Source organism: Peromyscus leucopus, chromosome 5 (assembly GCF_004664715.2).
Source record: "Peromyscus leucopus breed LL Stock chromosome 5, UCI_PerLeu_2.1, whole genome shotgun sequence".
Taxonomy (NCBI): Eukaryota; Metazoa; Chordata; class Mammalia; order Rodentia; family Cricetidae; genus Peromyscus; species Peromyscus leucopus.
The window spans coordinates 123,317,233-123,341,851 of NC_051067.1; the positions used below are offsets into that span (position 1 = coordinate 123,317,233).

A 24,619-nucleotide genomic window follows, 5' to 3' on the forward strand; every position below is an offset into this window, starting at 1 on the left:
CTGGACCCGCCCTCTCCCCCGCCCCGTCCTTAAAGGGGCGAGAGCGTCGACCCAGTAGCCCGCGGCTGGTCGCCGAGGCGCGGGCAGCGAGGGAACAGGCGGCAGGTAGGACGCGGCCGGGGAGGGCGCGCGGGCCGGGGCTGTGTCTCTTCCACTCGCTCCCAGATGGAGTGTACAGCACGTTAGCAGGTGCCTGCTCCCGAAGACTGGCTGCTTCTTAAAGCAGCAACCACCACCACCACCACCTACACAACAACCCCCCTTTCCCCTTGAAATTTGCCTGATGGGCAACTTCATGATGAAGAGAAATAGTGATCCTCTCTGTATTGTAAGACCTGCCAATCTCCACGCGGCAGTCAGGTTACCCAGAGTGAACTATCCCAAGCAAGCAGGTGGGCTCGCCCAGGGACCTACAGGCTCTGATTCTGACGAGTGGCAGCCGTCTGATTGCCCAGTGGTGCAGGACTTCTCTGACTGCGCCAGAGCCCAGCTGTCCCTGGAGGAAAGTTATGTTCCCTGTGGGTCACAGCTCCCAGGACTGGTTTGCTGTGAGCTTGGCCCCAGGCTGTAGGGCAGACATTTCCTGGTGAGAAGGGTTACTTAGCCACAGTCGGGAAAGGGGTTCGAAGGTAGAAACTAATAGAAACTAGCCATAAATGTTCTAGAATTTTAAAATTGTCTCCTGTAGCTCACTTTTTTAATTTTTTATTTCTGTTTTGAGCTAGGGTTTCACTCTGTAGCCCAGGCGCGTCTGGAAAACCTGGTGATTCTCTTGCCTTATCTTCCTGAGTGTTAGGATTTCAGGCCGAGCCCCCCACTTTTTTCTTTTAAGGCCAAAGATAAGAGCAGTTACACGACAATTCTGGGTTTGTTCTTTTAAGTTATGCCAGGGCTCCTTCATGAAGATCCGGGAGTGATTCAGTGACTTGAGGAAGCTTTGGGGCCACAGAGAGAAATGGCCGTGATGGGTTTCCGCTTAGTGGTAGCCAGAGTGGTGGCCAGGGCTGAATGAAGGAGATGGTGTGGGGTGAGCCCTGCTACACATGGCTGGTGCAGGCGCTGACATCTGGGTTGGATGAGCCTCTGCCGCCTGGTATCACCTGCCTTGTGAGGAGCCTGGCCCCAGGACACGTTGCTCCGGCTGTGGGTTAACTGTAGACAGGCCTGGGCCCAGAGAAGGACCGCTGCCTCAAAATCAAGAAGAGGAAGCTATCATCATGTGAGCATGTTTATAAATTATTATTGCCCATAGTTAGAAGAGGGTCAGGCTCTGCCTGCCTCGGACCTCAGAGGCGACTGCGAAGGGATTAGAAGGGATTGCCCATGTGCTGAGAGCCAGAACCCAGCTGAGGCTTTTGTCTGTAGAATGAATACAATCACTTCTGGGAGCCGGGCACAGTGCTGACGGGTTGTGCTGTGCCCAGGGGATGGCTGTCCCTCCAAGCTTCTCCTCCTCTGGGTGAAGAGGAGGCTGTGTTAGAGGATTTTAACCTCCTAGCTTTCACGGTCTGTACTTCACCTTTCCTTCCCGTGACTTCTTTTCTCTGTCACTCTCTAAGACAGGTAGGTGTCTTTACAGTTCTGGGGTGTTGGTCCTCCGAGGAGCCCTGATGAGAAAGTGCTGTTCTTCTTCTGGAGAGAGCTCTAGCCATGCCAGCAAATTCTCTTTAGATTTCAGGAGGCTCAGGTGCCAGGAGCTGTGGTTTACAAATCCATCTCCAAGGGAGAAGTTGGGAGGGCTTTGAATTGACATGTCCTCAGACACCAGTCCCTCTCTTGTCTCCTGAGCCCCCGACCCCTGCTCTGCCCACATTCATCCTTGTAGCCCACATAAGATACTGTCAAGTCAGGAAGAGGCTCCTCTCTCCTCCCTAGAACAAGCGGTGGGAGCCAGCACCATCTTTGCTTTTGGAAGATACTTGATGGCATTTTATTTCTCTTCTTGGGTATTCTTTTCTGTCCTATCATTTATAAACACTTAGAATTCTGGGTTTCTTGAGATATCCTCTCTTCCCCTGCTTTTCTGGTGAGGGTCCTCAGACTGAGGACCAAATGGTGAAGAGAGCCCTTGCTGAGGTCAGGGTTTCCCAGCCAAAGTGCTGTTTTGCTTGAGATGTGGCCCAGGTGGCAAGAGCACTTGCCCAGCATGCACATGCTCTGGGTTTCAGCCCTGTGAAGGAGGGAGTGGAGGCAGGAGGATCAGGAGTTCAAGGACATCTTCGGCTACCCAGGGAGCCGGAGATTGGCTTGGGGTATGAAAATTCCAAAAATAAAACAAAAACAGAACCTGAGTCCGACTCCGCTTCGGCCCTCACCCGCTTCCAAGCCCACAGGTGGCAGCTGGCACTGTTGGGTGGCAAAGCTGAAGTCAGCTCTGGAGAGATCTCACCTCCCCCTTTCAGGACCTGCCTGTTTTCCTGCACCCTCTGCTGCTTGCAGTGGCCTGGAGTTTCTGACCTGCATGCCTCTTCCCAGCAATCCTGACTACCGTTTTGCTTTGTGGGACACGCTGGCTCTAGATGTAACTGTGTTCTTGGGGACATCATGTTTCTTCACTGCTGATTACTTCTTTCTTTCCTGCCCGAAGAGGTCACATTTTAATTGGAAGACCAGAAATGCTGTGTTCTAGTTTTGGGGGTGGGCGTCTGTCCAACTGCCTCGGGGATTTCCAGGCTGTTCTAGTAAATGCTGGCTGCAAGTCTCTGGGCACAAATGTTCTCTTTCCCCAGGCGGCAGACAAAGCTACCTGACAGTGCTGGTGAGAATGTCCAAGGGTGTCGTTAGGTGTCAGGGGTGTGTGTGTGTGGTGGGGCCTGGAAACAGAGCCCCCAAGTGGGCTTTGCTCTTGTCTAGGGCTGGTCCTAAGAGTCCCCGAGGATCTGTGTTACTGGAGGAGTTCTCTAGGGCACAGGCCCTGATGCAGGTACTTTACACACATCACCTAGACTGAATCCCTAACATTCCAAGTTTAAATGGCTTTAAGGTCACCCAGCTGGAACATGACTTCAGCTCTGACTCATTCCCAGTGGGAATAAGACCCTATCCTGTTTTGTATTCCTGTTACCACTCCAGCTAGGAAAGGATAACCTATAAAAGGTAGCCTTGAGGGTCTCCTCTTTCTCAGGAGGTGCTGTGGTCAAAGTCTGCCAGGGACAGGAGTCCCCTGGGCATCAGTAGGTAAGCTTGTTCTCAGAGTGGTGGGCAGCTCATAGCAAAGTACAGCATCATCTAAGAGCGACTTCTTCCCAGCAGGTGCCCTCAGTGTCTGGAATGGGAGATCAGGGGAGAGCTGGAACTCACGGCCAGAGTGGTGGTGGGTGGGGCACATCTTTGGACAGGCAGTTCTGAGTCCCTCGGGCTTTCAGTTTTCATTTGGGTTTAGGGTCATGGGGCAACACTGTTTTCTCTTGGCACTGGCCCAGACTTCTCCCAAGCCAGCACCTTTGTGTGGACCTCTGATCTTCCTGTCAGTTCTGGGGTCACTGTGACTCATGAAGCCACATTTGTTATACTAAAAGATTTGTTTCTTTCCAAGGATGTGTGACCGGAATGGCGGGCGTCGGCTCCGGCAGTGGCTGATCGAGCAGATTGACAGCAGTATGTACCCAGGGCTGATATGGGAAAATGACGAGAAGACTATGTTCCGTATCCCTTGGAAGCATGCCGGCAAGCAGGATTACAATCAGGAAGTGGATGCTTCTATCTTCAAGGTAAAGGCTCCTGCGTCCCCACGCGGTGGTTTCTGATTTCTCTCTGGCTGTAGAGGTTCTTTAGTTCTGATGACTAAACAATTGACCCGGTATTTTAAGAGAAACACCGGCTGAGGAGTGCTTGGATCTGGCGTGTTCCCCCATGAAGTCAGGTGTGCTTTTCCCACCTGCCCTGCACCCCTTTGCCTTGAGGTACTGCCAGGCTCTGCACAGTGCTATGGAAGGCTTCAGTCTTTGCTCTTTCAAAGTGTGACTCCTCCTTGGCATTATAGGGCTAGCTAAAAGGGTGACAGGTTTCCATCCTTGCTTCTGGGTCAGGGTTCGAGGGGCATTCCGAGCCTGCACTTGATATTTCCCCTTCTGAGGAGTGAGTTCGACCACCGAGGGCAGGCCAGACAGCTGGGGTGACAGCGGGCTTGAACTGTTCTTTTCTTTTTCCTCGTCTCATCCTGTGTGGCAGGTGATACTCCTGTTTGCATTCCGCAGGGCACTGAGAGGAGACGAGGCTTCTCCAGGGTCTCATAACTCCTGTGTGATATAGCCAGCATTTGGATCAGGGGGCTCAAGGTCCTAACTCTTTACTGGACTGAGAAGTAGGGCAATTTCTCCCTAAGGACCAGGCCAGCCCAGCTCTGCAGGCAGGCTGGGTCAGGAGTCCCCTGTGAGTTGTCATAGTCACCTATGGGTGTTTCTAAGGCCCTAGGCATCTACATTTCACTCTGGGAGTTTCAGAGTCCTAGGTCATGGTCAGCCCAAACTTCTACTTTGTGAGCAGCTACAGCCTTGGTGGTCTGACTCAGAGCCCAGGTTGTAAACCACTGCCTTTAGTTCTGTGTGTTCTGGGGAGCTGGGGCTGGGGAGGAAGGTCATGAGGGTCACAAGGCAGATTGAACTGCTGAGGACCAGCAACTGACTCAAGACTGTGGTCCAGGGGCGAGCATGGCCTGCAGAGCACTGTGACGGCCCAAACCGTCTTGGATGCTGTGCTCTGGGGCACAGTCTTCCCTTTCCAATGAGGACCCTGAACTGAGCTGGTGATGACTCTTATTGACACTGAATCTGAGGCACAGGGTATTGACAGAGAGACCATCATGATTCTTCTAGAGAAAGGGCAGAGTGCTGGCCCGGGGGGCTCACTTGTTGCAGGAGATAGCAGGTCTCTCTTTAGCCAGTTCCCTACTTCAGTGAACCAGGAGTCCTGAAATAAAGCCCCAGATTTATGCATCTTATGCAACGTGCTTCACTACCAACAAGCCGTTTCAACAGCATTGAGAAGAATGCGCAAGATTCCTGATGTTTCCGTTGGTTACGCAGTCGCTCTGTGTGGCAATCTGAAATGAGACAATCTCGGCAGGAATGGCGGGAGAGAAAGGGTACCCACCAAATAGGGAGGCGAGGGGTGGGGTGGGGAGGGGCAGACAGCCTGGGAGACATGGAGCGGAGAGGGGCTTTTCTGAGCTGTTCTGTATGGGGCAGGGTGTCTCTGCATTATCAGCCAAATGCATCTTGGCTGTTGAAGGGACCCCCCTGTGTTGAGGCCTTGGACAGAGAGCCATATTAGGGACTTTTTGGTTAAGTAGGAAACCTGCTATTCTCAGACTATTAAAAACTTTGAAAAAAAAATGTAGGTATTAAGGAAAAGGTATATTGCTTGCTTTTCTACTGGGGAGAGGGCTTATACCAGAGAGCCCAGAGCTGTCTGTAGGCGGCATCTGGGGGCCTGCTTCCTGTGTAGACCACAGATGGAGAATGAAAAAGACACTGAACTTACATCAATCAGGCAAGGGCTGAGATTCCCTGGGCCCTACTGGTGATGGGACTAACTACTTAGCACTTATCTAATGCACAGAGGGCCTTGAAGGAAGAAATAGGAGTTAATTTTTATTTGATTTTATTTTGAGTCTGGGACTTACATAGTTCAGGCTGATCTCAAGCTTGCTATATAGCTGAGGATGACCTTGAACTCCTGATCCTCCTGCCTCTCTCTACCTCCCGAATGTTCAGATTATTGGCGTGGGTCACCATACTTGGTTTATATGGTGATGCTGAGGATTGAAGCCAGGGCTTCATGCATGCCAGGCAAGCACTCTTTTCAGCTGAGGTACGTTCCCGATGTTGATTTTTAAAGTGCAATAGGACACAGTGTCAGCAATGGGTCCCGGGACGACCCACTCTGGGGTTCAGCTCTGGGTGACCCCAAGAGACCATGCAGCCAAGACAGTTCTTTAGAGCTGGTCTCTGGCCAGATGTGACATGGCTCAGGGTAGGCCCCTGCTGGTACCCAGTGGTGTCTCAGAATGCTTGCTGACCATGAAGTCTGATTTGATGGTAGGGGCCTCCAGGCCTTCATCACAGAGGAAGCGTGAGCCCAGAATGAAGGAATGGACAGGGCAGTGCTGCTGAGGCGCCACAGTTCCATCGTGTGCCCCTGACGGGCATGCTGCTGCGGCATCTGTGCCTCCTCAGGTGCCACTGGAGTGTGGGATCACTCAGTGATTTAGAGAGGGGGTCTTTACTCCCAGGGCAGAAGTTCTAGATTGTATATCCAGGGGGAGGTACTGCCGGAGAGTGCTTTAGACCGTGTGTGAGATGCGGACCACGCTGAGCATCAGTGGCAAAGAGATAGAACCTTCCAGTAATCATAACCCTGAAATCACACTTAGTCTGGCTGGTTGTTCTTCTCTGCTTTTGAATTCCCAACAGTCCACAAAGTCAGTGTGTGGCCAGCAATGCAGTTTATAATAAAAGCCAGAGTTGGAAACCATCTACTTAAAAAATATTTCTAAAAGTGGGTTTCAACTATGTCAGAGAGGAAGTGACCACTCTGGCTCAGTGGCAGGAATGTTCTCCAGCTTCTTGCCGAGCAGAAACACAGATCCCGGCGCCAACAGTTCAGAGAGCACTGGCCTCGAATGTAAGTGTTCCCTGGAGCTGTGCATGTGCCTTTGGAAGCCAGAGGGCCGTGCTGGGTGTCTCTGTCTGTCATCTTCCACCTCAGTTCTTTAGACCCAGTCTTTCACTGAACCTGGAGCTCATGGACTAGGCTAGATTGGCTGCCAGTGAACCCTAAGGATCCTTGGGTCATCGTGTCCCTAGTGCTGGGATCACAGGCACACATACCCAGCTTTTTCTGTGGGTGCTGGGGATTTGAACATATTTGATGGCAAGCACTGTATTGACTGAGCCCCTGCTTTGAATTTTTGGTCTTTGCTTAGATCATAAGCTTTGGACAGGTCAGAAAAATCAACTATTAAAAAACTATATATATATATATATGTATGTATGTATAAAAAGCAAAGACACTTAACAGGGAGAACAATTCACTACATTTTAAATGGCTAGAATCATGCAAAAAAAATGAAAACAAAATTTCTATTAAAAGGAAAAAAAACAGTGATCACATTCAGACTTTTTCACATGTTCCCTTTTTATGCTCAGGGCTTTGTTTGAAAAAGCAGAAAGTCTTTGTTTTGACCATTCTAGTGAAGCCCCATGCACACCTTCCTCTTTAAGCTTCACGACCTCAGGCTCGCAGGCCCTTCAAGCGAGAGAAGGACTTTGCCAAAGATGCATCCTAGGGTGTGGGGAGCCTGGGGCCTGGGTTCAAATTCTGGCTTTGCTGAGTGTTGCTCTGGTTTGTTCAGATACAGTAGACAAAGTGGTCTTCCTGAAGTCCCATTGAGTGCTGACCTTGAACAAGAGTTGACGGCCAGGAAAGTCTGGGGGGGAGGGGGAGGGGGAGAGGGCCGTGCGGTCCTGTCTTCGTGGCGAACTCTGTGGTTTGTGTCCCTCCGTGTTGACTGTGTTTCTCTTTCTTTCTTCAGGCCTGGGCAGTTTTTAAAGGGAAGTTTAAAGATGGGGACAAAGCTGAGCCAGCCACGTGGAAGACGAGGTTACGCTGTGCTTTGAACAAGAGCCCAGATTTTGAGGAAGTGACTGATCGATCCCAGCTGGACATTTCCGAGCCGTATAAAGTTTACCGAATTGTCCCCGAGGAAGAGCAAAAATGTAACTATCTGTTGGGGCCAGGAAGCCTCCCAGGACCCTTCCTCACCTTCCCCCCTTCTGCCCAGTTTAGCCTTTGGTCTCTACAAAGCAGGCATGCCACCCGCAGGGATCGGGTGCCTGGTTTAGCTAAACAAAGTTGTTCTCTCTTGTGTAAGCAGACCCAGAGAGCCGGCCTGCTGACCTCACACGCCATGTGCCGTCAAGTGGCAGCTTCCTGCAGAGGGAGTGGCCACACAGAGGCAGGGAAGGGTAGCCCAGGGGTCACGGCTCAGAACACTCTGGGTCATGGCTCAGAGCGGAGCCTGGCAGAACCCCTGGAGCTCAGTGTAAGCTCCCCTGAAGAGGTGTGAGACTCTGCCGCAGCATAGCATGCGATGCAGAATTCCTTCTTGCTTTCTAGAATTTTCTACGGGGGGGGGGGCTGGAGAAGATCGAGTGGGCAAGGAAGGCATGGGTCATAAAGCTGAGTGAAAAGTTCTCCAGTTAGACATCTCAGCAGCGGTGACCTCACTGATGGCCATGGCGTGTGACTACTGCCAGGGATAGCATCATCCCTGAGGTCTCTTCCAGCAGTAAAATCCTAAAAGCATCTGTAAAGGCCTGAAAGCAGAGACGGCCCAAACTTGCTGCACTGCGTGTGCCTGTCTGTGCTCTGGCCAGACATCACTAATCAATCAGAATGTATCAAGCTCAGTGCTGACCTCAGAATCCTTTTAAACTCCTGTCCTGTGCAGAACCAGAGCTGTTTAATCTCCATCATGAGTTTGTGAGGGTTTTTGAAAAGCTTTGGTTTTCACAACCACTCCACACAGACCCAAGAATATTGTGGAGTTGTGACTTTTTCTCTGGAAACTTACTGGCAGGCTGGTAAGAGCTGAAACCTTTGCACAGTTCTTAGGGCTGAACACAGATTCCGGGTTTGTCCTCGTCCTTCGGTGGGGGTATCGAGCAGCAGACACACAGTTTTTTAAAAAGTACAAGTCATGACTCAAACATCTATATAGTGAGCCAGTGCCAGAGTGTCTGTCACACACCAGGGGACTGACCTGGTGACGAAGCCTGTCAGAGAATATGGAATGCTGATACAGCTAGTCTGTTGGGGGTAGGAAGTACGTTGGTGTGTGTGTGTGTGTGTGTGTGTGTGTGTGTTATCCCAGGACGCAGGAGGCCAAGGCAGGAAGGAGGATTGCATCCTTAAAGCCAGCCTGGCCTGCAGAGTCAGACCCTGTCTCACAAACAAAACAAAATCCCCCAGAGAGGAAGCTGAGCCAACTGAGGCCTGATGCAGGTGGTACCACTGCGGTGCTGTATGATCTGTCGTTTGTAGCTTAGTCACCTGCAGGTGGCTACCTGGTTTCACTGACTCAGAGCCCGTGTAGGTGACCGTGATAAGACTTACACAGTGCGGCTCCCGGGGCCTGGCCCATTCTCTGCCGCCTCTGGAAGAAGGGTCAATTAGCCGGAATCACTCCCTGCTCTAGACTGTTGGTCTTCACAGCCATCTGAAGCAATAGGGAAGTTGCTCTCAGTGCCCCGCTCCCCCAGGACCAGCCAGGCTTGACTTGGTAGATGACCCTGACTTGTTTATAGCGCGGGTGGAGCCCCATCACCTGCAGCGTTGGGGGTGAGGGAGCAGCAGGCTCTTGAGCAGAGGAACACAGCATTTGCATAGTATTTGTCCTGGTGGTACACTGTACTATGAAATCACTTGAGTGATTTGCTGGCCTGGGGGTGGGGCAGGGCGGGTAGGTGGGATGGGGTGGGGGGCTTCTTGCCCTCTGCTTGCTCCAGCAATGGCTTCTGAGTGAAGCCCTGCATCTGGATGGAGCAATAGGGAGATTGCACAGGCCCCTGGGAGTGGGGGGCCTGGCGGAGGGGGCGGGGTTAGTTAGTCATGCTGTTTCTCTTGGGGGCTAACCTTCCAAGGCGAACTTCTGATCAGGGAAGAGGTGCAACGTGGGCCAGAAGCCATCTGGACCCAGATGCTAGCCGATAAAAGCTCTGGCCCCGCTGGGAGGCAGGGGGAGGCTGTGAAAAAGGGCACATGTGTGTGACTTTACCATGTGGCAGAGGTGCGCAGACACACACATGCATATTTGGAGAGGACAAAAAGGTTTCCTGCTACCTGGCTCCCCATCTGCCAGGATATTTTCCAGTAAATCTCTGGATGTTTTCAAATAACCCAGACTAGCAAACTTATCTTCAATATGTAGACAGTAAACGTCTGGTATAACATGTACCAGGCGGGGCTCAGATAGAAGGAAGAAGCCAACCAAAGTCTGGTCCCTGTCCTGTAAAAGCCTTGTGTTTACAACCCCCACCACCCACTTCTCCCTTTTGACTTGGCTGATCAGATGACCAGGCCATGAGAAGGCACGGCTGAGTCTTTCCCAAACCTTCTAGCAGCTGCTAGTCAAAACCAGTGAGGACGCTGACCACCTCCGTTTCCTTAATTCAGCATTTTAAGAAAGGTTGCAATGCTTAGCTGCCCTGGGTCATGGTGTCCATCCCCTTTCCCATAGGCAAGCTGGGCGTGGCGCCGGCCGGCTGCATGAGCGATGTCACGGAGATGGAGTGTGGGCGCTCTGAGATAGAGGAGCTGATCAAGGAGGTGAGTAGAGGCCTCCCAGATGCCTGCCAGGGAGGGAGAGACACGGATTTTACCCCTCACAGGCTTGGAGAGCCTCAGGCTCTCTAGGGAAGTGACGGTCCTAGCTGAAGAGGCAGACTGAGGGGCTCTCAGGCCGCCTCCCCAGGCCAGCCTTCCTGTACTGGTCAGGCCCTGCATGTCCTGTCTCCTCCTGTGGGAAGTTGTGATGTTCAGGGAGGTCTTGGTTCTACATCCTTTTCCCCTTGTCCTGTTTAAAGTGTATCATTTTTTTATTTTTTTAATTTTTGCCAACTCACTTGAGCAAGTAGATGGTTATGATGCCGCACCAGGGTCACAAACAAAGGAGGTTTCAGGACCTCTTGTAGTTGGATGTGTCCACCAAGATCCCTGTGCTCTCTGAGTGAGGTTCTCAAAACAGTGTAGGATTGGTTCAGTGTCACCCCACAGGTTGCCCCAGAGCTGGATCATGTCTCCCCCCCATCAAAAGACCAGTGAGCTTTTTCATCGCCTCGGCAAGCCTGGTTAGACTACCAGCTCGGTGGGTTTCTAGTCTAGTGCTCTATGAATGCGAAGCGAAGCTCAGGCTCTGCCTCATGAGATAAAGGTGGCTTTACTTGTGTATCTGATATTGGGTTTTACCAGCATGGGCTTGGGGGAGGGCTGTGCCGGAGACCTGTGACTTAACTGTTATTTTCTGTCACCTGGTCCCTTAGCCTTCTGTGGATGAATACATGGGTCTGACTAAAAGGAGCCCATCCCCACCAGAGGCTGGCAGGAGCCAGGTCCTCCCTGACTGGTGGGTCCAGCAGCCCAATGCAGGTGAGTGTGGGTGACCAGCACTGCCAGCCATTAGGCGCTTTGTGTTATGGTTGGGGGGTACACGCCACTGTTAGGCTCTATGTCCTGTGGAAGGTTGCTGAGTCCAGATAGGTGAAAAATCACAGCCATGAACTGAGTTAGCCAAGCTGTAGCCTCCCAGGAAGTCACAAGTGTCTTGGTCCACAATAGGTGGTTAGGCATGGCCACTCTCCTCCCATACGCCCAGGAAATTGAGAGGAGGAGTTGTCTGCCGAAGGGAGGCCACAGCTCTCAGCCACCCTGCCTCTCCTTCCTGGCTCACCATAAGGTTTGCTGTTCTGTCCAGACATTCAGGACACCCCCAGACCCAGAGAGACCCAGGGCTTCTGGAGAGAAGGGAGCTCAGTCAGGGCAATAGCTTGGAACCACATTGGGCAGTTGCATGTCTTGGTGGTGCCTCCATTTACTCATCTACAAATTGGGGACACCAGTACCTGCCCAGTGGAATTAGACAGTTAAATAAGGGATTCACACCTCTGTTAGCATCTGGCAGGTGCACCCAGGCCATGGATGCTTAAGAGGGTCATTCACCTGGGCCCCTGCTACAGCATGTGAGCAAATGTTATGGCTCATAGGCACCTTGGTTTCCTCCTTTGCCTCTTTTCTGCGAAGACAGGAGCTGCTAGGAGGTCTTAGCTGGCCCTGCAGGCCTGTGACATTTCCAGGCTGTAGGTATTAATGTCTTGCAAGGGGCCCTGTGTTGAAAGATGCCTTTGGGAAACCTGCCTGGGATCCCAGGCTCCCACGTGAGACAAGCCCTGGTTATGTGTATAATCTAGTGACATTTGGGCCAGATTCTTGCAGTAGGAAGGAAGCATGGTCCTGTGGATTGCTGGCACAAGGGCAGGATCCTAGAGCAGGAGGAAACCCTTTACCCTGATGAGTTTCTGTGTTTGTGAGCCTGAGAGCTCACGTAGAGTGAGATCTGCCCATCAGCATCAACATCAGCATCATTAGTGTCCCATCCATACCCCAGACACTTGGGTCACTCCCTGCTCATAGCACCAGTCCAGATGGGAATAATTTTTTTTTTCTCTGCCTACAGGCCTACCACTGGTGACCGGGTACGCCACCTATGACCCACATCATTCAGGTACCAGGCTATTCTGGGTGGGTGGGCATTGCACAGGCTCTTTTGGAAAACAGTCTCGTGACCTGGGTGGGGTCTTGAGGTCCTAGGGACAAGTGTGGCTTGGGGGTAGGCTTTGAGGGCTGCCTCCCCCTCTTCATTCTGTGTAGTTTGGGAGCAGGCAAGTGGCCCAGGTTTGCTGACCTCCCTGAGGTGGCCGTAGTCAGTCCAGAGGGTCTTCAGCAATGCAGAAGAGAGCGAAGGCTGCCCTGCTGCCTTGGCCTCGGTGGAGGGATCTGGCCTCTTGGAGCATCAAGTTTCTCATGTGTGAAGTGCTGTGAGGACCCCATGTGCTGCACTGCCACTAACACTGTCTAGTAGGGATACAGCTGGCCAGTGCCACTCGTACAGGGGGCCTTCACCTCCTCTCACCTCCAGCCCCATAGTGAGAGTTACAGTGATGCTTGTACCGATGCTGACAGCACTGATGGCAATGGTGATGATGCTGATGGTGCTCACTGTACGGGTGATGCTGATGGTGATGATGCAGATGATGCTGATGGTGCTCACTGTATGGGTGATGCTGATGGTGATGATGCAGATGATGCTGATGGTGCTCATGGTACGGTGATGCTGATGGTGATGTTGTATCTTTGAATTCTCCAATTCTCTCCCTGTGCCTTCTGGCTGTCTTGTTGTCTGTGGTCTGTGTTATTTTGTCTCTCTGTTCTGTGGGTCTGATGTCTCTCTGTCCCTGACAAAGTGCTGTGCTCTGTGATTCTTTAATGGCACAGAAAACACAGTATGTGAAAGGACCAAGGAATTCTTTTTTTTTTTTTTAAACAGAGATCTTGAACCGAGTTTTACAAGGGAAGAAGTTACTTTGCTGACCCCAGCTGACCCAGAGTAGCACTTAGAGCTTCAGATATGTTATTTATTTTTATCCTCATGTTGCTTCTAACGCTTATGGGATATTTGTTTTATTTAAGATTGCTTTTAATCTATTGGCCACCTTCAGCAAATGATTACCACAGCATGCACACAAGCACACATGTACACACACACACACACACACACACACACACACACACACACACACTATTCTGGGGCATAGGAATGGAAGAGTACATAATTAAAGCTATTATTTAGCTTGGGTTGCAAAAGCTGATTGCATGGGAAATCCAAGGCATAGTAAGGTTGGTTACATTGTTTTCTTAGAGGCAGGTTCAACAGGCAGAGAACACAGCGGGGAGAGAGATGGAGGACATAGCTTTAAATGGTCTCAAGGCAAATTATTAACCTGTTGGCGGGGCCAGGTTAACTGCGCAAGTTCAGTTTCTGAAGGCAAGAGGTGTTTCCAGAAAAAAGCCAATCCCACAGTCGATGTTTCTGATGGTGGTAATGCCGAGACTGATGGTACAGGTGCTGATGATGCTGTTGGTTACGGTGCTGATGGTGATGGTGATGGTGATGGTGATGGTGATGGTGATGGTGATGGTGATGATGATGTTAATGGTGGTACTGGTGCTGGTTTTGGTGCTAATAGTTTTGATAGTAACGGTGATAACAGTGATGGTGATGATGATGGTGGCTGGTGTTCACGGTGCAATTTTGGGTGCCAGGGTTAAGGCTGACATTCTTGTGGGCTCTTTTCCACCCATGCTTCCAACCTCCTCTAGGTTATGGAGGTGGGTTGTTCCCCATTTCACAGGCCCTGGGTGGTGAGGCTGATGGGCCCCAGAGTGGAGATCTGTCCCTGGTGTCCCATCCTCACTGCTGCTTGCTGTGGGACTGGTAGCATGTCCGTATGTTCCCAGGAGCCGCCATGTTGTCTGGTTTCATGGCAGACCCAGTGGAGCTCAGGGAGAAGCATGTCCTGGGGACCATCATGGGGACAGAGGCAGGTTCTCACTAAGTAAGAAAAACACAAAGGAGATGATGCTCTGTCTAGTGCCAGACTGTATGTTGGGGCCCTTCGAGACCTGTCTGTACATAGAGACCGTAGCTTGTTGGAGTTTCTGAGGGCATTTGCCTCCCAGCCTGTTCTCAAGCCTCCTTAACCCACTCACAGGAGGCCTGGGGTCACGGGCCTTTAGCCTTGTCAGTCCTGGGCTGTGGCCCTGGGAGTCTGCTGACCAATGCATTCTGGGTGCCGTGTTGGCCGGGCCCAGACCTGTGGCCATCTGAGTGAGAGGTAAAGTTAGGCTGTGAGGAGGAAGTGTCCTTGGGCCTTGCAGTCTCAGCATTTATGAGGAAAGCAAGGAGTTCCCGGCCAGTGCTGGGAGCAGATGCCCCACGCTCCTCTTCCAGAACCCAGGTCACACACCCCGTCTGTGTAGATAAGCCGAAGCCAGGGCTCCTGACTTCCTGACTACAGAGATGACGGAGCGTGAGATGGGTGGGGAGGAACAGTAGGGAGCAGGGGAGACTGCGGCACTGTGGAGAACCTTGGCCTTGAGGTCTGCCCCATGGTAGCTGCCTCCCTGTGGTAACCAGTGTTCTGGGCCTTTAGATCAGGCTAGGATGGACTTCCTATTTATCAGAAAAATCCAGAGGTCTGGCTTTTAATTTTTTTTTTTTGAGACAGTCTTTTTTTTTTTTTTTTTTTTTGGTTTTTCGAGACAGGGTTTCTCTGTGTAGCTTTGCACCTTTCCTGGAACTCACTTGGTAGCCCAGGCTAGCCTCGAACTCACAGAGATCCGCCTGCCTCTGCCTCCCGAGTGCTGGGATTAAAGGTGTGTGCCACCACCGCCCGGCTTGAGACAGTCTTAATGTGTAGCCCGGGGTGGTTATGAACTCACAACCCTCTTGCCTCAGGCTCTGGAGTGCTAGGGCATGAGCCGCCACTCTTTATTTGCCGTCCACCCCGGAGTCTCTCTCAGTGCCACCCTGCTGTCAATCCTCCCGAGGCTGCCAGTGTGTTCCCAGCCTGTGTGTGCTCCATACATGGGTCAAACACTGAGGCCCTTCGGCGTGTCTCAGCACTTCAGAGTGAGCCAGAGCCAGCCTGCTGTGGGGAGCCAGGCCAGGCTCGCCCACAGAGCAGCTGGACTGGCGCACCTTCACACCCTTCAGCCTCACTTCCTCATCTGCAAAAGGGCTGCCGTGACCAGTAACGCACGGCAGGGGTCTGATGTGTGGATGGGGCCAAAGCACCTGGCTCAGCACCTATCACAACCCCTGCGGACCGGGGTTTGTGGTGCCCAGTCTCAGGGGGCTTATTTGTGGACCCAATTTTGCCCTGTTTCCCTGGCTCATGTGGTCCCACCAACCCCCCCACCCCCAAGCTGGTGCCGTTGCCATCTCTAGCTTGTTGATGAGCAGCAGGCACAGAGGGGTGAAGCCACTTGCCTTAAGTCACACAGCTGTGAGGAAGCAGTGCTGGAATGCGGTACTGAAGGGGATGCTGACGGTGACGGTGCTGATCCGGATTTTATGATATTAATGGGGGGCCTGGGGTCCCATGTGGGGTGAGCCGCTGGTGTCTTCTGTGGATGCATGTAAAGCAGGCTTAGGCTGCATTAGAATCTCAGTGGGGGAGGTGAAGACTTGCATGACAGCATGGAGAGCACTGGTCACCTGCTTCTCCTCTGGGTCTGCACTTGTCACTTGTGAGGTGTGGCAGCTTGGCACCACGCTCCTCCCACCTGTCCCTTCTCCAAGCTCAAGGTGCTACGGCAGAGGGTCACTGAGCCAGTCCTGCCGGCAGACCTCTGAGTTTGCTGTTCCTGGGGCTGTTCCTGGGGGTGTTGAGGGGTTCTGGTTCCAAAATTCCTCTGAGACAACAGGGTGAAGTTCACAATGTGTTCATAGCATGAGCACAGGGCACAGTGTGGGCACAGGGCACAGTGTGGGCACAGGGCACAGTGTGGGCACAGGGCACAGTGTGAACACAGGGCACAGTGTGAACACAGGGCACAGTGTGAACACAGGGCACAGTGTGAGCACAGGGCACAGTGTGGGCACAGGGCACAGTGTAGACACAGGGCACAGTGTGGGCACAGGGCACAGTGTAGACACAGGGCACAGTGTGGGCACAGGGCACAGTGTAGACACAGGGCACAGTGTGAATGCAGGGCACAGTGTGAGCGCAGGGCACAGTGTGGGCACAGGGCACAGTGTGAACACAGGGCACAGTGTGAGCGCAGGGCACAGTGTGGGCACAGAGCACAGTGTAGACACAGGGCACAGTGTGGGCACAGGGCACAGTGTGAGCGCAGGGCACAGTGTGAACGCAGGGCACAGTGTGAACGCAGGGCACAGTGTGGGCGCAGGGCACAGTGTGAGCGCAGGGCACAGTGTGGGCACAGGGCACAGTGTGAACACAGGGCACAGTGTGAACACAGGGCACAGTGTGAACACAGGGCACAGTGTGAGCACAGGGCACAGTGTGAACACAGGGCACAGTGTGAACACAGGGCACAGTGTGAACACAGGGCACAGTGTGAGCACAGGGCACAGTGTGAACTCAGGGCACAGTGTGAGCACAGGATACAGTGTGAGTGCAGGGCACAGTGTGAGCACAGGGCACAGGGTGAACACAGGGCACAGGGTGAACACAGGGCACAGGGTGAGCACAGGGCACAGGGTGAGCGCAGGGCACAGGGTGAGCACAGGGCACAGGGTGAGCACAGGGCACAAGGTGAGCGCAGGGCACAGTGTGAGAGGCCAGATGCAATGCTGGGAGCTCCATTCACTTAGAATGAAGTCCTAAATTGTCCCAGGGTGCAGAGGGGATGTGTCAGTTTGTTGGTGATACAGACACAGGGTATACTCACATGGCTGGTGGAGAGTACAGGGTGTGAGGAATAGGTACACTAGAACTACCACTTAACTGCTGACCAAGCTGACCTGGGCCTCAGTTTCCCATAATGTGAGCTTGATGACCAGAACCCAAACAGCTGACTGTTTATTCAGGTGACTCTAGAACTCTAGGTAACCGCCCCAGGGGACAACAGAGTCTGTGGACAGTGGTGGGCGCTCTGATGGATAGACCCTACGGAAGGGTCTGAGGATTCCAGATGTGCAGCCGCGTTAGCCCTGACAGTGCGTTACTCACACAGGCCCGTCCAGTGGCGAAGCTGGTGGCCGGCCGCACAGCTCCAGGACACTGTAGGTTAGGGGAGCTATCAGCTTCTGTGGCTCCAGAGGGACGCCTGAACTGGTGAGAAGCTGAGGACGCATGAGGCTGCTGTTGGGGGAAAATTCTGTTTATAGCAGTTATGGAGCATCTCCAGCGTCCAGCTCTGGGCTGTTCCCCTCATCCCTGCCGTAGTTCAGGGTCTCCCTGGCTCCCATCATTGGAGCCCCACCTCCACGCTGGCTGTCAGTCAGGGACTGCTGGGCCCTCTGCATTGTAGTTTTCCTGTCTTTTCCCTTTGTAAGTTCATCTGGAATGCTGCCGCCCTTGCCTGTAAGAGGACACCGGCAGCACCTGTGAGACAGGAAGCCAGAGGCTGAAGCAAACGAAAGTCCACAAAAGCAAAGTACAGAGTTGGTACATTTCCAGCCTCACGGCTCAAGTTCAAAATCTTCCTCTAAAAAGGTTGTTGGGATTATTATGGTCTGTTGGTGCCAAACTGAAGCCTTTCTCTTCTTTTTTTCCAATTTCACTTATTGCGTAGTTTACATTTGTGGTGCTGAGGTTGTAACCCAGGACTTTGCATGTGTGAGACAAGCATTCCCACTCTGAACTGCACCCTGGCTCTCGAGGTGACAGACAGAGCGAAGGAATGGTGGGGACAGGGCCTTTCTGTCATCACAGCCCCCTCCCGCATAGCTTCCAGGCAGAGCGCTCCCTGGCCTTTCTGGAGGACAGGCCGTTTGCAGGATTTTACTGAGGTTTGCGATCCGAATCCAGGGAATCCCAGGCCATCCATTGTGTGTTGTGAAAATGATATTATGGTGTTCACACCGTTGATGTTTCTTCCCGTCTCGAAGGGAGGCCACTGAGTCCAGGGTGACAAGGGAACCAGAGCCCCAGGCGCTTCATGAGAAATTACGTAGGCAATACCTGTGTGGCTTGAACCAGGCCTTCCTAGATTGTGTGTGTGTATGCTCACATGTGTGTGTTCATGTGTGTGCAGAGGCATGTGTGTGTGTGTTCATGTGTGTGTATGTGTGTTGTGTGCGTGTGTGTAGGCCAGAGGCCAGTCTTAAGTATCATTTCTTGGGCATTGTCCATCTTATTTTTTGAGACAGGACCTCCCATTGCCTTGGATCTTACCAGATGAGATTGGCTGGCCAGTCAGCCCCAGGGCTGGCCTTTCTCTGTCACTCAGGGTGTTTGCTGGGATTACAAGCAAACACCACGTGGAAGGAGGAATAGACTCTGAGCCTTTGGGAAAAGAGGACCTGGGGCTTCCGCTCTGCCAGGCCCCTGACTGCCCTGTGTTCTCACCCCCAACAGCCTTCTCCCAGATGCTGATCAGCTTCTACTATGGGGGCAAGCCGGTGGGCCAGGCTACCACCACCTGCCCCGAGGGCTGCCGTCTGTCCCTGAGCCAGCCGGGCCTTCCCAAACTGTATGCGCCCGATGGCCTGGAGCTGGTGTGCTTCCCGACAGCGGACACCATCCCCAGCGAGCGGCAGAGGCAGGTGACCCGGAAGTTGTTTGGGCACCTGGAGCGTGGTGTGCTCCTGCATAGCAACCACAAGGGTGTGTTTGTGAAACGGCTGTGCCAGGGCCGCGTGTTCTACAGTGGCAACGCAGTGGTGGGCAAGGGCAGGCCCAACAAGCTGGAGCGGGACGAGGTGGTGCAAGTCTTTGACACCAACAAGTTCTTCAGAGGTCAGTACTGAATCACCTCCCTGGCCCTGCCTTAGAGTTCACACCCACCCGCGACCCGGCGCCACCTGCATCACGGACTCAGTTTACTCTCGCAGGGGGGAGGGCTTTGGCAATGGTATAGCTGGGGAACCCTTTGAAGCTTGACCTGCACATTCTCCCTGAGTAGCCTGGGGAGCCCTTGCCTCAGTTTCCCCTGCGTAGACAGGACATCAGAGCGGGATCCTTTCCTTCCAGAATGTGGAGTGAATGAAGCTCGTGGTTGTCCCCTAGCCTGGGAACTGCTTAGAAATGCAGAGTCCAAGGCCTCAGCCAGCCCAAGCTCAGCTCCTTTACCTCGGCAGGGTCCCTGGAGAGGTGGCATGATTCAGTGTGTCCAGTCCTCAGCCTGCGGGCTGCATGTGGCTCCCTTCCAAGCTCTGCAGCCCACCCCTGGACTCTGACTACAGCTCAGAGGCTCACTGGTTTCTGTGTTCTTCCAGAACTGCATCAGTTCTACAACGCCCAGAGTCGTCTTCCTGACAGCAGGGTGGTACTGTGCTTCGGGGAGGAGTTTCCGGATACAGCGCCCTTGCGCTCCAAACTCATTCTGGTGCAGGTGAGAGCTAGCGGCTTCTGTCTTGTGCTCAGGCATCCTCACCGTAGTTTATAATGGGGGCCAACTTTATCCCAGAGAAGAGACAGCAAGGACTGAGAATCCCACCCGTGTGACCAGGGCAGAGGGGCGTGAACAAGACCGCACAGGGCTCCTGCCACCTCTGCGTTTTGTCTTCCCATGTTGGGAGTCTCTTCATCTGTGTTTCCCTCCTTCTCTTCCTCCCTCTCTCCTGATTTCCCTTCCTCCCTTCCCCTGTTCCTTCCCCTTTAGAAAATCTCCCCCTGCCCAGTGGCCCTAAGGTCTAAGTGACAGATTACAGTCTTGTAAGTCCTCCTTTGACTGTGGTCGAGCAGTGGCCTTCTGAGCATTGTCTGGCCAGGCTGGAGCAGTCCTGGGAGAACACTCTCAGCAATGGTCAGAAGCACTGCCTGCCTGGTTCCTTCTTGTCATGGAGGGGCTCGGGCGGCCTGTGGTGGAGGAAGGCCCCCGCTCTCCTCCCGCCCCTCTTCTGACTTGGCACATGGCCCTCGCAGGTGGAGCAGCTGTATGCCAGGCAGCTGGTGGAGGACGCAGGCAAGAGCTGTGGTGCTGCCTCCCTGGTGCCAGCCCTGGAGGAGCCCCAGCTAGACCAGACCTTCCGGATGTTTCCAGACATTTGTGCCTCACACCAGAGACCCTTTTTCAGAGAAAACCAACAGATCACCGTCTAAGCCTCTCCCCGGGCCATCCCACCTCGCCTGAGGCTCAAGCTTCACGATTCTGTGACTGAGAGGATTCTGAAAGGATGTGGACCCCTCTGACTAGGGTGGGTGGTGTCCTCCGTGGGGTCTCCAGAAGCACAGACATGGACACGCTCCTGCTCAGGCAGATTTCGGAAGCTGGCAGGGGCTGTGGCTAGAACCTGTGATTAAAACGTTTGTTTCCTGAATTTTCCCCTTTACCATTAATGGTTATTCTTTCTGCATGTTGAAGTCACTTTGACAGTTTAAATCAGTCTGTGCCAATAGGGCCTCCTTTGTCCTTCTTGGCTGAAGGTAGAGATTTATGACTTCCTGTGCTTGCCTCTACACAAGGCATCTTTTTACTATTCAGACCTTTTCTGTTTGTTTTTGGCCAGAAGGCTGAGAAAATAAGTTGATGCATTTTTTTTTCAAAAGAAACTTTTGTAATGAGATGGTCTAGGTAACCGCTGTCTCCTTTCTAAATGGTTTTCATTTTTTTTAAACAATATTTGTATTTTTGCATGACCTACTGCCAATCACTTTGGACCTTTCCTGTAAAATGGGCAGATAATATATATGAGTGTAGATACTGCTTGTGAGTTTCATATGAATTTTGGTTGTGGCTCATCGATTCACATGACTCTGTATCAGCTGGCAGGGGTTTATGTGGGGCGTGGTAGGACCAGGAACTGTGGAGGGGACCCACCCACAGACATCTCACCCGTCCATTGTCCCACGCCACACCCAATCAATCCTAAGACCCAGTGAAAAGCAATATCCAAATTGCAGTCTAGGCTTAGAAGTGCCCCCCCTCCACGTGCCAGAGAAAAGGTACACATCTTCCATATCACAGAGCAGAATGTCCACCTGTAACATGTTGAACAGAAGCCAGGGTGGAAACCTTAGGGCGTGGCTTGGTGACTGAGGCCCGTTTGTGCCCCCAGGCTGGCTGTCCGGTCTAGTTCTAGTATCTAAGTAACTTACATCACTGGCTGTGGAGCCACAGGGACGCCTCCAGAACCGCTTCCTGTAGGAGTGAGCCACTGCCAAGGATTTAGTTTGGCTACCAGGGCATAACAGGTGCAGATGCCAAGCAGAGGTGGGTGTAGGGAGCATCCTTTTCCTTCCAGAGACCTCCTCGATTCGTTCTCCTTGGTGACCATCCTGGGTCTCTCCTAATGTGCCAGCATTCCACAGAGAAGGAGGGCAGGGGAAACTTTACCTGTTGACTCTTGTTCTGAGAAGCAGGGGAAGCATGAGCGGTGGGAAGACAGTCCCAGCCAATGAGGGGCTCGACAGGCCACGCCTTACAACCAGAAAAGTCAAAGAACATGGAGAACATCATGGCTGCTGTGTGAAGGTGATGGAGGTGGGCCCGCTCAGCAGATGCCATCGCCAGAGTACGGGACACCTGCAAACAGAACCCAGGGCTTGCTTCTCCCCCTCGGTCAAAGCCAGGACAGCCTGTCTGCTGGCCATGTGTCACATGTCACCCACTCTCCTGTCTCAGGGAGTGCTAACACACAAATATGTAATCCAAATATTTATTTTTGTATCCACTTGAAAAGTATTGATCTCCTCCTTTATTAAAGTAAATTACTCTTTCATAAAAGTGATATCTGTTCTTTGCTTTTAAAAACTACTCTCAAATATAATTTTCATTAGATTCCAGGATTTTTTTTTTTAAAAATTTGATTAAAAAAAATTCAGACAGGATCTGACTCTGTAGTCCAGGCTTTGAACTCATTGCAATCCTCCTGCCTCAGCCTCCTGAGTGATGGGATTATAGGCATGAGTCACCATGACTTTGAGGATTCTTAAAGAAGGAACTTTAAAGAAATGATGGACTGAGATTTTAAGGATTTAGAGTTTTTGTTTTGTTTTCCCCCAAACAATGGCGGAAAGGCCTGGAGAATGGAACAGGTGGTTAGAAGACACTGGAGAGCACAGTGGGCAATGGATGCTGTTCCATCAGAGGCCTATCTGGGTTTCAGTGAGCCCGGGCTGTGTGAAGTGTGGGAGGGCATGGAGGAAGGAGACTGCACCAGTAGCACCTTTCTGGAAGTATCAGGGGGCTGGTTACCAGTCATGGTGATGAGGTATGACCTTCCATTTACATACACGTACTCATACTGGACACAAAGCCCAGCATGGTCCCTCAGTGATGCTCCATCCAGCCCAGGGACCATTGCATTAGCAATTGGGAGCGAAGCCCCCACTGCAGGTGGGCACGGGCTGCTAGCTCAGGTGGGTGGACGCAGCCCAGCACATCCTGTCTCTGAGGCAGTGCGTACTACCTCTGCTCTCATGGGATCCCTCAGAGACAAGGCCTGTTAGTCACAGCTTACAGGTGTGGAAAGAGAGGCAGAGGTCCATGCGTGGCTGGTGTGAAGCCTTCTGGGAGCACTGTTAGAGGGAAGAGCCTCTGTGCAAGGTCCTTGACCCAGAGGACAGCTGACCCCAGAGCAAAGGACAACAGGTATTTCTGCACTGAGTCACATTAGCTCCGGAGTACTCCGAGCAGGAATTTTGTTTATAAGCCGCTCTTCTCTGAATGTGGAAAGTGAACCCAGTCCCAGTTTGTGTCTCTCAGAGTTAACACATGGGCCAAGAATGGATGGTGCCTCTGCCTCTCTGAAGCACAGGAGGGAATTAGAGTCTCTGAAGGCTGGGGCCTCCAGGGACAAGACTTGGGTCCTCAAAGGAAAGTGACTTTCTCTGAATGGAGAGTGTTTGGCTCTGAGGGAAAGACCAGCTACCTCCACTCTTAGGATCAAAAACAGCTTCGGAAGTTGGCGTGCATCACCGCGGCTCTGTGCATTGCTGTTTAGCCTACCAGTGCCTGTAAGATCCACCAGGGAAGCAAATGTCCTCTTTTCCCTTATACCATCCACATAGGACAATGACCCTAGAGACGAGCAGGTAAGAACAGGGTGGGGCGAGGCCAGGGTGTACCTGTTGCAGGAGGGCTGGTTGGGCTGGTGGAGGGTGAGGGGGAGACTGTGTGACCACAGGACAGGTTAGGGTGCCGCCCACTCACAGCTCACCAGCTGCTCCTGCTTCTGACTCCGGGTTTCCTCATCAGTAAGAGGGGTTTGGTTCCACGCACTGAGGAGCAAATGGCCTGCCACTCAGGAAATGAAAAAAAAAAAAAGTGCATTTCCGTTTATCACTCATTTATAATTAAGCTGTGAGTGATTAAATAGTTACACTATAAATATTAAATAGTTCTTGTCAACGAACTGTAACACCAATGGTCAAGTGTGTGTGGCAGTCAACTATGTCAATAACGTAATTGTTTGTGGGGTGTGGGGGTGCTGTAATCCAAGCACTCAGGAGGCTGAGGCAGGAGGATGGTGAGTTCTAGACCATCCAGGGCTATACAATGAAACACTGTCTCAAGAAACCAAACCAACAATAATAGAATAATTAATACTCAATTGTTAGGAGTTATGATAGAGCAATCTATGAATGTATAGAATTATATGGTTCCCTGTAAACTTGTACAACCACTGTGGAAATCAGTATGGCGGTTTCTCAGAAAATTAGGAATCGAACTACCTCAAGACCCAGCCATCCCACTCTTGGGCATCTACCCAAGGAATGCTGATTTATACCATAAAGATACATGCTCAGCTATGTTCATAGCAGCACTATTTGTAATAGCCAGAACCTGGAAACAACCTAGATGCCCATCAACGGAAGAATGGATGAAAAAAATGTGGTACATATACACAATGGAGTACTACTCAGCAGAGAAAAACAATGAAAGCATGAAATTTGCAGGCAAATGGATGGAACTAGAAAAAATCATCCTGAGTGAGGTAACCCAAACCCAGAAAGACAGTTATGGTATGTACTCACTCATTGGTGGATTCTAGATATAAAATAAAGAACAATCAGACCACAACCCATAGAACCATAGAGGCTATAGGTATAGCATGGAGGTCCCTAGGACGACTGTGGCATATAATAAATTTCAGTTTTACTCAATTATTGAAAAAAAATAGCCAAATGAATGGAAACACATGAACTATGAACCAAAGGCTGAGGGGCTCCCAGCTGGATCAGGCCCTCTGAATAGGTGAGACAGTTGATTGGCTTGATCAATGTTTGGGAGGCATCTAGGCAGTGGGACCAAGTCCTGTGCTCATTGCATGAATTGGATGTCTGAAACCTGGAACTTATGCAGGGACACTTGGCTTAGTCTGGGAGGAAGGGACTGGACCTGCCTGGACTGAGTCTACCAGGTTGAT

The 24,619-nt window shown here is 52.0% G+C and overlaps 1 protein-coding gene across 1 annotated transcript; it reads left to right on the forward strand.

Moving 5' to 3' along the window:
• Positions 1 to 6: 6 nt before the first annotated feature.
• On the forward strand, positions 7 to 20,743 carry Irf8 (interferon regulatory factor 8). Its single transcript, XM_028880807.2, has 9 exons — positions 7 to 105; positions 3,536 to 3,710; positions 7,535 to 7,718; positions 10,241 to 10,329; positions 11,043 to 11,148; positions 12,233 to 12,280; positions 18,666 to 19,046; positions 19,526 to 19,641; positions 20,175 to 20,743. The coding sequence occupies exons 2-9, from the start codon at positions 3,537 to 3,539 to the stop codon at positions 20,349 to 20,351; spliced, it is 1,275 nt and encodes a 424-aa protein (XP_028736640.1). The 5' UTR covers positions 7 to 105; position 3,536; the 3' UTR covers positions 20,352 to 20,743.
• Positions 20,744 to 24,619: the final 3,876 nt, after the last annotated feature.

Coding starts and splice junctions, on each gene's coding strand:
- Irf8 (XM_028880807.2), top strand. CDS start 3,537: ATGTGTGACCGGAATGGCGGGCGTCGGCTCCGGCAGTGGCTGATCGAG. Junction 11,149..12,232: donor GGTCCAGCAGCCCAATGCAG/GTGAGTGTGGGT, acceptor CTCTGCCTACAG/GCCTACCACTGGTGACCGGG. Junction 19,642..20,174: donor CCAAACTCATTCTGGTGCAG/GTGAGAGCTAGC, acceptor TGGCCCTCGCAG/GTGGAGCAGCTGTATGCCAG.